This window comes from Rhopilema esculentum, chromosome 3, assembly GCF_057945365.1.
Source record: "Rhopilema esculentum isolate cy_ngs chromosome 3, ASM5794536v1, whole genome shotgun sequence".
Taxonomy (NCBI): Eukaryota; Metazoa; Cnidaria; class Scyphozoa; order Rhizostomeae; family Rhizostomatidae; genus Rhopilema; species Rhopilema esculentum.
Genome location: NC_142817.1, coordinates 1756055 through 1768353, shown reverse-complemented (window position 1 = coordinate 1768353; position 12299 = coordinate 1756055). Strand labels below are relative to the sequence as shown.

The window sequence follows — 12299 nt, the reverse complement described above, 5'->3', positions numbered from 1 at the left end:
GTGTTATAAATTTCATCTCCAAGTAACCACACAAAGAGCTCTTTGTGTAGCTTAGTGCAAGTTTTATATAGGAAACCTGCAGTAGCACTAAGTTCTAAAAGTTTCTTGACTTGGCATCCACATTTGAACCTTTTAGTACTCAAAGTTTGTTAGTTGGTTTCTCTTTTTCGGGACCTGAATTAGCCATATTGTTTTGAAGTTGAGCATCTTTGGAGGAATGTAAACGGAGATCGTTACGAAAAATCCATGCTGATCAAAACGATGCTATTGTTTCCAAAGAAAAATTATCAAAACAAAAACTTATGCAATTTTATTTTAGAAATGGAAATTTTGCAGTTTCTTAATTTTTCTTGAGCCTAGAACTAAAGTTTCTTAAATTTTTGGTAATCCTAGTGCTAGTTACTTAAAAAACAAAGTATAAATCAATACACAAAAAGATCTTAGCTCAAATCTTTCAAGGGGCATATTTGAGGGGGGAAGGGGGGAGGGGGGCTTATATATGGAGGAAAGTTGTGGATTTCTAGTAGCACTTTTCCCTACTGCTAAACATTATCTTTCATAGAATGCTCTTAGTAATACCATTCTGCCAAACACAAGATGAGATGACGACACATTTCCTGGTGTCGTATTGTCCAGATGTCATGACATTCCTGACTATTGCAGTGGTTTGCAAATTCCATTGCAAAAGTGAAAGCAAAATATATTGGCAAAACATGGATGATCTGCAGAGGGAATATCCCTGTTCCTAAGCATCTACAAATCTTACCGCATAGACAAAAATTTCAGCGTTGAGTTACTCTCCTTCAGTAACAAGCCTGTTTGAGCAGAAAATTCTGACGTCACAGTCCCATGCCACTTTCATTACAGCATACATGAAGCAGACAAGAATTGAAAATGGCGACGGCAGAAGTAGTGGTTGAAACTGAAGCAGGCATTGATGATGAACAAGCTGAGCCTGACCAGATAGAAGAAAATGAAGATAACAATATAGATAGCACCAGCACTAAGAAAAAAAAGAAGAAGAAGAAAAAAAAGAAAGGTATATTTTGTCGATGAACCAGCCTCATAATACCCTTGCCTGCTTTTCTATTAGGTATTCTTTATCACGTGCACCGGTGACATTTGTTTCCATCAATGCGTTGTTGCCAAATCTCCTGTATTGAGCTGAAATCCCCAGCATTTAGAGGTTAATTAGGGTAGAAGGAACAAGAGAAAAGATAGGAGCAACGTATATCAATTGCCTCAATCAATAAAACTAAAATGTCTAGAATGACAACACTTTGTTGTTGTGGATATTGTGTTTAAAACGCATAGTCTGGAGAGGTTGAGAAAAAGAAGAATTTTGGTTTCCACATAACACATTACCGTCCAATGATTGGCCTAAATGTGTATTGAGATCAGCCAGAGAGCGCTGAATGTTATATTTTTACAAATCTTACTAAATCTTATCACCATGAACATCATTTTTGTTTATAGTCCATCTTTTCCCATGTCTGGGGTCAAATATGATCCTCCTTCTCTTACATGAGCTTTTTACACTTTAAAATCATGATATTAATGCTTTCAATTGAACAATGTAACACCTAAAACTTGATGCATACTTTGTAGCAAACCAGTCTGAAGACAGTGAATCAAATACTGGATTAAGTGAAGAGATCAAAGATACTGAAAATAAAAGTCCAAACAAAGAAAACTCAGAGAATCCACCAAACTGCAATAATTCTGAAAACCCTCAAGGTTGGTTCCTCATTTATTTGCTCAAGGAATGATAATTTAAGCATTGTAAAATTTATTCCATCATATTTTTGCATTGTATCTTTAAATAATTTAATTTAATAATGTTACCTTTCAGTTTGTTTGAATGAAGTTTATTGTTTATTTTGCCAGCATGGTTGGACAACCTACCGCATGAAGGCCCAATTTAACCCAACAAAAATGTTGTTTGCAATTGGGTCATCATTTTGAAAAACAGTTGTGGTGACTCTTCTTTACAATAAAAGATGGACCAACTGACAGTAGCTTTTTCCTGAGTAATGTCTTCAGTGTTAAGTGACAACCTTGACCAAACACATCATAGCAAAAACTGAATATTATGCAAACTTGACCAGCTGTCTGGCAAATTGCATTCTTACCTCTAAGTAAGGCTGCAGAAACCATCTTTACACAAAAAATTGCAAGGATCTATAGTCAGTTTTTATCACAGACCTGTGTTACCATGCACATCTTTCTAAAATACTATTTTCAAATGGTAAATTAAGTTGAATTTTTATACCAAATTCTTCCAGTTCTGACTAGACTTGTATTGTCTTGTATCATCTAGAGTGTTTTCTGATCTACACTCAAATTTGGCATCATTAGCAAAGAAAAATTAAAGGGTCCTAAAGGAGCTCTCCATATTCCTGAAGTGATGGAAGAATGGAATTTTATGCCATACTATTGAAGCCCTCAGCAGTATGAAACAAAGATTTCCAAGTTGTTTGCAAAATATTGTGACTAGATCATCAGGCATCCATCCATCATGCTAAGGAGCAGCAGCTTTTTCTGGAAAAGCATTTACCAATGGCCCCATGGCCCATAGTGTACTATAAGGCGTGCTTTTTGCATGCCCTAGGTTTCACTATGCCAGTAATTTCAGCATGCAGTTTATACCTCCAGCAACATTAAACAACCCTCCCAGAGTAGGTAACACAGCATGATATATTTGTCTGCAGGAATGTGGTTTAATGTACCATGCATTTTTCATATTGTATCATTTTCCTATGAAAACGAAAAAAAAGATGCCTGTTTATGGTAGGTTGAGCTATTTGTGCTGATGCACCAATGACCCAACTTGCTTGCGATGATGTGGGATTGTAGTCTCATGACTGACCTTCTGGTGTCTTTGGCATGTTTTTCTGAAGGAGCTTTTTGCCCTTTCTTTTCTATTTGTATTTCATTCCCCAGTTAGATAATTAACGGTATGCCACCAAAGATACTTGTTGTTAAAGTTTTGTGAGAACTGAAGAGATGACTTGAGAATTGGGATTTTTTAAGTCCTGCACGCTGAACACTGCACCCTGCACGCTGCACGCTGAACGCTGCACGCTGAACGCTGAACGCTGCACGCTGAACGCTGCACGTTGCACGCTGAACGCTGCACACTGCACGCTGAATGCTGAACGCTGCACGCTGAACGCTGAACGCTGCACGCTGAACGCTGAACGCTGCACGCTGCGATTACTGGCCTAGTAAAACCTATGGCTTACAGTAGGCCTTAAGTACACTATGGGTCATAGGGCCATTGGTAAATGCTTTTCCAGAAAAAGCTCCTGCTCCTTAGCATGATGGATGCCTGATGATCTAGTCACAATATTTTGCAAACAACTTGGAAATCTTTGTTTCTTCCTGCTGAGGGCTAATACAATGAAACTTATAACAAATCATTATAGTACTCCATCACACACCTATAACAGTCAAAATACCACACTTGTGCTAATTTATTCCCAGGAAGGCCTGAAACAGCGCCTTTCTCAGATTAACTATCTACTGATTTGAAGAAATTAGGAAGTTCGATGCATGTTGCTTCAGTTAGCTATTACCAAACTGACATGGAATACATTGTTCCTGTACCCAAAACACAAATGTTGTTTGCAATTAATCAACAAAACTGCAAATGTTCTCACTTCTATTGCATGAATCGGCGCTATGAAGATAGAAAAGTTTTTCATATTAGAAAGGAAATTGGTGCCAACTTTATCAGTTTGGTATTATATTAATAGGAGTCTGAAATCCATAAGCTCTTTTATGTTGGTAAGATAATAGTTATTTATGATTAGAGCTTTGTTATTGTGAGTTATTCAGTAGATTCAGTTTATTTTGTGCTTCAATGATAAAGACAGCAATAAATTTTGATTCAAGGGAAAAATTTCCTAGGTCGCATGAGGGACAGTGGCTGCGGGAAGGATTCAGCCAATATGTACATTTGTTTGCTAGCTTCTATGCCTATTGCTTTGCACTACTATTCAACAAATGCTTTTAAAAATATTCTACTGATGAAAAACTTTTATATGTGAAATTTAGGTTGCTTTAAATCTGTATTTGGTAATGATTTGTAATGATAAATTTTGTAGACGAGAACAAGTCTGCTGGTAATGAAGGAACTGCTAAAAAGAAGAAGAAGAAAAAGAAGCCAGCTTCTTCAAATAAGGAAGGTAAAGCTATTTTAGTGTCAATGTCAATGAATAACAGCTTGGTTGTCCTGTTAATGTTGTGTACTTATGCAGCTTGAGGCAAAATCTTGCCAACAGAAGTCATCTGACTAATTTTTTTATCTCTTTTAACTTCATAGATGCATCTACTGGTCCAAAACAGCAAACAGACCCACCACGTGTACCTATCTCTGAACTTTTTAATGATGGCAATTATCCAGAAGGAGAAATCCTTAACTATAAGGATGAGTGAGTTCTCAGTTTCATCTTACTTGCTGTGTAGAAAAAATTGTCTTTTAAATTTTCTTCTCTTTTCTGCCATTTTTCCCTTAAAAATTTGCCATACCATTAATTTCAGTTATTATAATGCTTATTTGCTTGCATGAAGCCTTTGGTACATCTGACAGTCAATGAGCTGGAAAATTCTGCAATAAAATAAAAATACAGTGTTTAAGTCATTTACTCTGCATAACATAAATTGTCAAATGTCACATGAATGAGCTCCCATTGAGTTTTATTCGAAACCATGTGGGAAAGTGCTGCAGATCCCAACAACCTTTCATTTGTTTTTCGGGGTTTAACCATAAATACAGTAATCTTTAATAATGACATGTCCCTTTAATATCATACCTCTAAGCTGTTAGACAACTCATTTTTTTAAAAACATTTTCACCCATTTTTCATTGGATTCTTTTCCCAAAATTTTTTCACAAATTGTAACTGTCCTTAACCGAGTTTTACAAGTATGATATTTTGCCTTATTTTGCAGTAATTTGTGGAGAGTAACCAATGAAGAAAAGAAAGCATTAGATAGATCTCGGATAGATATTTATAATGACATTAGACAAGCAGCTGAAGCTCATCGCCAGGTTTCTATTTTCAAATTCTTTATCAGTTTTGTTTAAAAAATTTTCTGATGTTAGCGGATATTATATCAATATAAACAAGGATGCATTGCCAGATTTTTCCAATCAGTGTTTTTCAGTATTTGCTGACCTTTTTGGTTTGTTATCTTTAAAGTTTAGCTTTAGAAAAATATTAGATTTCAGTTCAGTTCAAAATTATTTGCTGAATAGAAGAATTACTGTTTTGAAGGTTCTTTGAAACGTTACATATTTAAATAGAAAGTAGAAAAAATTGTCTTGCAAGGGCCGTGTCATGCGTTAAATATTTAAGATAGGCCTTAAAAAAAATAAAAAGTAGAAACATCTTCAGATCTGTTTTTGTCATGTCTTATATCTTGGGAGATTTAAAGATACTGTTTGAATTTGTAAAGGAGATATAAAATTGTGTGAAATGTTTTCACAGTTTTGGCCACAAGTATGTTCCAGTGTGTCCTGACATCCATAGCTTTTTAATTGCAACACATTTAGAAAAATTCCCTGTCATCAATTATCATTATCTTCAATGTTGCTTCAAAACTGATGTTTTTATTCCACTAGGTTCGGAAACATGTTATGGGCTTCATAAAACCTGGTTTAAAAATGATTGATATATGGTATGTTTTAAATAGCTTTATAACTTTTTAATAAGTTTGTTTGTTTTTATCTACTTAGACATGGCTATTTTGTCTCTAAAACTTAGTCTTGAAAACAAGCCTTTCCTTTTCTTGGTCTTAAGACTTGAGATATCCGTTAACTTTGTAGCTGTTAACCTTTTTATCATGATATAAACAAACGTTTCCTTGTCACCCTTCTTTCTTTCTTATGTTTAAATTCTCTCTTCATTTATTCCAATATTGAATTGTCTCTTTTAGAAAAAAAGAAGGGGAACTTTTATTTTTAAATTTGTTTATGTCTATGCTTGCCAACTTTCCGATTCTGTGTAGAAGGATTTTATCGTTACTGTGGAGGTAGCCATAGATTGGCTTTTAAAGTTCACGCTACTGCGTTGTTTCTTGAGACAAAACTGATGAAAGGCAGTAGATCCTTTCATCCTTGAATCCAAGGTGAATCCTTGAATTCATTGTGAATCCTTGAATCCAAAATAAATCCTTGAATCACTTTGTTTTTTGTTTTTTTAACAGTGAGAGGCTGGAGGCTGCCTCGAGGGCCCTTATAAATGAAAATGGCCTTAAAGCAGGTACGATAACATAGCAATAAATTATTTGGTACTGTGAATGTGTTGTTGATACATTATTCAAATTATCGATACTTACCATAATATTTAACTTCAGTTACTGTGGAAACTTTCGACCATTTTGCTTCATGATTTCTATATGATGTAGAAGACTCTATATGATGTATGATGTAGGAGAAAGTTATCTGATTATTAACGAATCAAATTTCCCCTAGGACTGGCATTTCCCACGGGATGCTCCAGAAACCACTGTGCAGCTCATTACACGCCAAATGCTGGAGATAACACTGTCCTGGAGTATGACGATGTCTGCAAAATAGACTTTGGAACACATATAAATGGTACTTGCATACTTCATTCTTTTTTATTGATACACAGCAGTTGCATGGCTGTTGCGAATGGTGTTCTAGCGCAAGTCAGATTCCGTTTGTTTTGAAATACTTGGTTTCATTATCACCAAAGTGTTTTTTATTTTGAAAAATCTTACTTTCTGTCTTTTTTGTCACTGTTGAAAATCTTATTTTCTGTCTTTTTTGTCACTGTTGAAAATCTTATTTTCTGTCTTTTTTGTCACTGTTGAAAATCTTATTTTCTGTTCTTTAACAGTGCTTTTTATAATTTTTTGGCCAAACTCCGTTCTGGACATCGAGAGATAGGAGTTTTCCAGAGAACTGGAATTTGACCCTTACCAACCACATGTCAGATTTTTCCTAGATCCAACCCTTCGTAGCTAGAGTGTTTTTGAAATTCTATGTGTTACGTTAAATGACTAGATTAGAAGAGCCGGGCTGATCCCTGACAATCGTTCTTTGAGTTCCATAAAACACAATCTTTTTTAAAGGTCTCTTTAAAGCGTGCGAGCGCGCGAGCGGTGATCAAATTACTTCTGCATGCAAACCATGCCTATCAAATTACTTCTGCAGGCACATCTGAAAAAGCGGTCTTCGATAGACTTGTTCAAAGTTTTCAATTGTTTAAGAATTTAGAGAAACACTTCAGCTACAAGTTTCACCATGTTAATATTAAGGTTTACCGCTTTGTGAAAGTTATTTATGTAGCAAAAAGAGAATAATAGATTTCTGACAGCAAGAACAAGATGTCCAAAAATCTTGATGTGACTATTTATTCTGTTTGCGTTGCTGCAGCTAGCTATCGGTTAAATCAGTCATTGAATGAAAGCTTCCATGTAAAAATATTCAGAACAAACTACCAATCGCTGCAAATTTTCCCTTTTGTTCGTGAGCTAAAGTTTGTTTAAACTCTATAATGCTCATTTTGTTAATATAACCATCGTCATTCTAAAGTAACTTTCTGTTAAAGTAGTTCTTTTAAAATTTACTGGTCTTTGCGTAACTAAACCTTACTTTATGTCTCTTATTTTAAACAATTTTATATCCTATGCAATGCGTATGAAAAAAATCTTGCAGGCAAGTTTTGCAAAACAGTTTTTAAGGGAGGTCTGCTTTTTTATAAGAATATCTAATTTTTGCCGAGCCTCAATATTCTTGAAAAATTTCTGTGTTGAGCTTGAGATTATTCTTAAAATAATTATCTTTGATACAAGGTGTAAACTCGCTTTGAGATAAAAGAAAGAAATTAAAATGGTGTTTGATGTGCTGCTTCATCATAAACTTAAGAAATAGCAGAATAGAACAATAAATGTGGTGTTAAAATTCAAAGTCTAGTCACTAAGTAACACTACAAAGTTAATCACTCACAGAATGGATGAGCGTGTTTCAAAACATAGATATAGCGTGAAAGTGACAGTTGTTTTGATTTGTGAAAAAACTTAGGTAAATAAAAATTTGAAGTCATGATGAAGCTGAGCCATGAATTATGCTTAAATTATTCTTAAATTTCAGTGATTTTGAGCTTCAATGTTATAGACTATATTCTTGCAAAAAAGTGTATAGCCTACATAACTTGATATGGCGATCTATGTTGCATGTGAAATTTAAACTGGTTGGTATGCATGCTTATGAGAGCATCGTTCAGTTTTTCTGTACGTTTCAAGTATCTGTCTTGATTTCCTCGTGATCTGTTTTGATTTTGCTGTGCCTATTCATCTGCTTACGCATCTGCTTGTTGTAGCATTTAAGTGCAACGGCTTTTCTGTATGCCATCGTTGACACGTGTTATGTTATCTGTTCAGGTCGTATTGTTGACTGTGCCTTCACTGTAGCCTTTAATCCCAAATACGACAATTTGTTAAAAGCAGTCAAAGACGCTACCAACACTGGGATCAAGGTAATGCATTGCGGTTTATTTAGGGGCGTTTCATATTCCAATGAGCTTTGCAAATTTTCTCCTTGATTAACAGTGGCCACCAATCTAAACATGCATGCGACACCCCCTTAATCATCTTTGGTATACACGCAGTTAGTCATTTATGTTTTACACCCCTGTTACACACCCATGCTATTGACCCCTGTTATAAACCCCTGTTATACACCCCTTCTATGCCATATGTTAGGATATCTCTCCAGACATGCTCCTTGCCTAACAATCCGTCATTCGCTTACTTTTGGCACTTTTTTGTGCCATTCTTATTTATGTTCATAGGTCATATTTACATCCATCTGGTCAGTTTAAATACCTGTCATCAACTTCAGTTACTCGTGTCTAGAATTATTGCGCATTTTCCTGCCGCTGCAGTTGGCACTTTGTTATGGAAGGAATTTGTGGCAGAATTATTTATAATGCAATCAGTGTCATGTTCCTTTAGGAAGCTGGCATAGATGTTAGACTATGTGATGTTGGAAAGGCCATACAAGAAGTAATGGAGTCGTATGAAGTCGAATTAGATGGCCGAACCTACCAGGGTAAGTGGCCTAAAATGATACGAGTTTGAGAAACTTTTCATTTTTTCTTTTTTTCTTGAATTAAATTGTCTTTATGAATGAAACTATTAGTGTCCGTGTCTGCTATTTTTCTTGCCAAATATAATTAGAACACCACAATATTCATGTTCAAAACTGACAACCCCAGAACTTAACTACCACTCTAAGTCATTAACGCTGTTGCTATATATTTTTGCCTCCCTCCCTTACAATTAGGGGGTGGGGGTGGGGGGCTGTTAAAGACGATTATGATTTTGTGTATGCTTTCTAACAATTTTGGCAAAGACTGAATGTGGAATCCAGCACCAAAGCATTGATTGTACCTCCAAAACTATCCTAAGCTGATCAGCAAAACGAAACCAAATTCATGGAGAAACCAAACGTATTTTTAATGAAGAAAGGTAATTTTTTTTGTTGCTTAGTGTTAGTAGTATAAATTAACATATATTGGTTATTTTCTAATTTTTCTTGCAGTTAAACCCATACGAAACCTAAATGGTCATTCGATTGGCCCATACCGAATCCATGCTGGTAAAACAGTTCCCATTGTCAAAGGGGGTGAAGCAACAAAAATGGAAGAAGATGAATTCTATGCTATTGAAACTTTCGGCAGCACAGGCAGAGGTGTTGTCCACGATGACATGGAATGTTCACATTACATGAAGAACTTTGACGTTGGTCATGTGCCCTTAAGGTAAGTTTACAATTTTGGCTTCACCCCTAAGCAACATATCAAAATTGTTGATTTCTAAAAAATCTATAGAAACTCATTCAGCATTCAGTATAAATTGCAATCATTTAGAACAGCATAAACTTAACGACTGAGGTATTATTTCATTTTTTTATATACTGTGTAATTTGATCCTACCAGAGATCTCTTCTTTCCTTCAGCTGTCGTACCAAAGATCTCTTCTTTCCTTCAGCTGTATCGTACCAGAAATTTCTTCTTTCCTTCAGCTGTATCGTACCAGAAATATCCCACCCGAGATCCCTTCTTCCCTTCAGCTGCATTGTACCGGGGATCTCTTCTTTCCTTCAGTTGTATCGTACCAGAAATATCCCACCCGAGATCCCTTCTTCCCTTCAGCTGCATTGTACCGGGGATCTCTTCTTTCCTTCAGTTGTATCGTACCAGAAATATCCCACCCGAGATCCCTTCTTCCCTTCAGCTGCATTGTACCGGGGATCTCTTCTTTCCTTCAGCTGTATCGTACCAGAAATATCCCACCCGAGATCCCTTCTTCCCTTCAGCTGCATTGTACCGGGGATCTCTTTTTTCCCTCAGCTGTATCGTACCAGAAATATCCCACCCGAGATCCCTTCTTCCCTTCAGCTGCATTGTACCAGAGATCTCTTCTTTCCTTTAGCTGTTAAAAGCTGTTTACCAGCAGTAGTTATGCGATAGAGCGATCGATGCTTGCTTGCACGGCAGGAAAATCATAATTTTTATGTTTTTAACATCAGACATCAATTTAGTTTAACTGTGGGTATATATGAATGAGCATTGTAAATTAGGATCTTCTTGGCTTCAAATTTCATTAGATTTGGCAGGGGTGCAATCTCCAAAATTTTGCTGGTTATTGTTGGATTGTAATCGATTGCAAATTAATATGAAATAAAGAGTAGGCTGCAACCAGATTGTGGCCCATAATGAATCGATTTTGTAAAATGGTTGTTGAATGTTGCTAGATTGATTGGCAAATTGTATTTTATTTTATTTTAAGGATTCCACGAGCGAAACAGCTGCTACATGTTATCAATGAGAACTTTGGTACATTAGCCTTCTGCAGACGATGGCTGGACAGACTGGGCCAGGTATATTCCAAATGAAATCAATTGTTGTCACTTCAGTAGAACAGGGCTGTTAAAGTTGGTGTTCTCGGTCTCTGGTGAATTTGGTCATCTGGCAACCAGTAAAGCGCTCTCCACACTTCACCGAGCATACAACACTTTTTTTGGTTTTTGTGATTTTGTAATTGTGCAGACAATGCTTTCCAAAACAACTCTTGTGCCACAAAAAAATATGAAAAATCGGTTTCTAAAGTTTAATTTGTGTTTTCAGTTTAGTTTACTTCTGATTGAATTGTTCATTTTTGCTTTCCATTGGTCCTGTTTAGCTTCATAACATGAGGACAATCATGAAAATATTCACTTTTAACTCCAGTCGATTTATTAGTTATATATTTTATTTTTCAGACTAAATACATCATGGCACTGAAGAGTCTGGGTGATGCTGGAATCGTAGACCCATACCCCCCTCTTTGTGACATAAAAGGCTGCTACACAGCCCAGTACGAGCATACTATCCTGCTTAGGCCTACTTGTAAAGAAGTTGTAAGCAGGGGGGATGATTATTGAAAGTTCCTATGAATTACTATTGGAGAATATCAAATAACGATACCAGTACAAGCCCCCATTAACCAAGATGTATGTGTTTTTATTGATCTTTTTAATCAAAGATCTTGTCCTTCATATACATGAAGTAGGTAGCTTGTTGTCAAGGTTCTATCATGGTTTCAACTTCACATGGTATTTCTTTTGCTTTTACTTCTGCATATTTTTTTTCTTTATCATCTACTCCAAATGCGGTTGTGCCTCAATTGATAGCCTGTTGAACTACCACGCAAGTAACCCGACTTCGATTCGTCGTCGATCGATCAGATCGATACCATCGATCTGAAACACTTGCGCCGCAGAGCCAAATCAGCTTTCCACCCTTCCGAGGTCGGTAAATGAGTATCAGTGGAAACACTGGGGCTAACAACTGGTCACAGACGATGAGGGTCGCGCCCATCGGCTGCACGATGTGCGGAGTGACTGTACGCTTACACACATACAGCCGGGTTGGTATGTGACGCAATGGAACGCGTTGTAGTTAGTAGTTATCACCTACTCCAGAGATTGAAGAATTTCTCTGGGTCATTTTAGAAAACTGTCTCCGCTGAGAAGACAAATTTCGTAGTCTGTGTGCAGTCTTTACAAATAGAAGAAATTGTATTTGTAAATTGTATTTCCTCTTTTTGTAAAGACTGCTTGCAGGCTACAAAACTAGGTGAATCCTAAAGAAATTTTCTTGAAATCAGGAAGAGCAAATGGACATGTACCGAACCAAAGACATTTGAACTACTTCATTTGTGACATCACATATGTAACCTCTGTTTGGACAATGTACGCTATTTACACAAGTAAACAC

The 12299-nt window shown here is 36.3% G+C and overlaps 1 protein-coding gene across 1 annotated transcript; it reads left to right on the top strand.

Annotated features, from left to right (window-relative positions):
• Positions 1 to 852: 852 nt before the first annotated feature.
• LOC135692799 (uncharacterized) lies at positions 853 to 11631 on the top strand. The gene is made up of 13 exons (XM_065211107.2): positions 853 to 1039; positions 1609 to 1737; positions 4110 to 4190; positions 4328 to 4436; positions 4957 to 5056; positions 5630 to 5685; positions 6214 to 6269; positions 6482 to 6607; positions 8419 to 8513; positions 8992 to 9088; positions 9581 to 9800; positions 10831 to 10921; positions 11303 to 11631. The coding sequence occupies exons 1-13, from the start codon at positions 895 to 897 to the stop codon at positions 11462 to 11464; spliced, it is 1467 nt and encodes a 488-aa protein (XP_065067179.2). The 5' UTR covers positions 853 to 894; the 3' UTR covers positions 11465 to 11631.
• Positions 11632 to 12299: the final 668 nt, after the last annotated feature.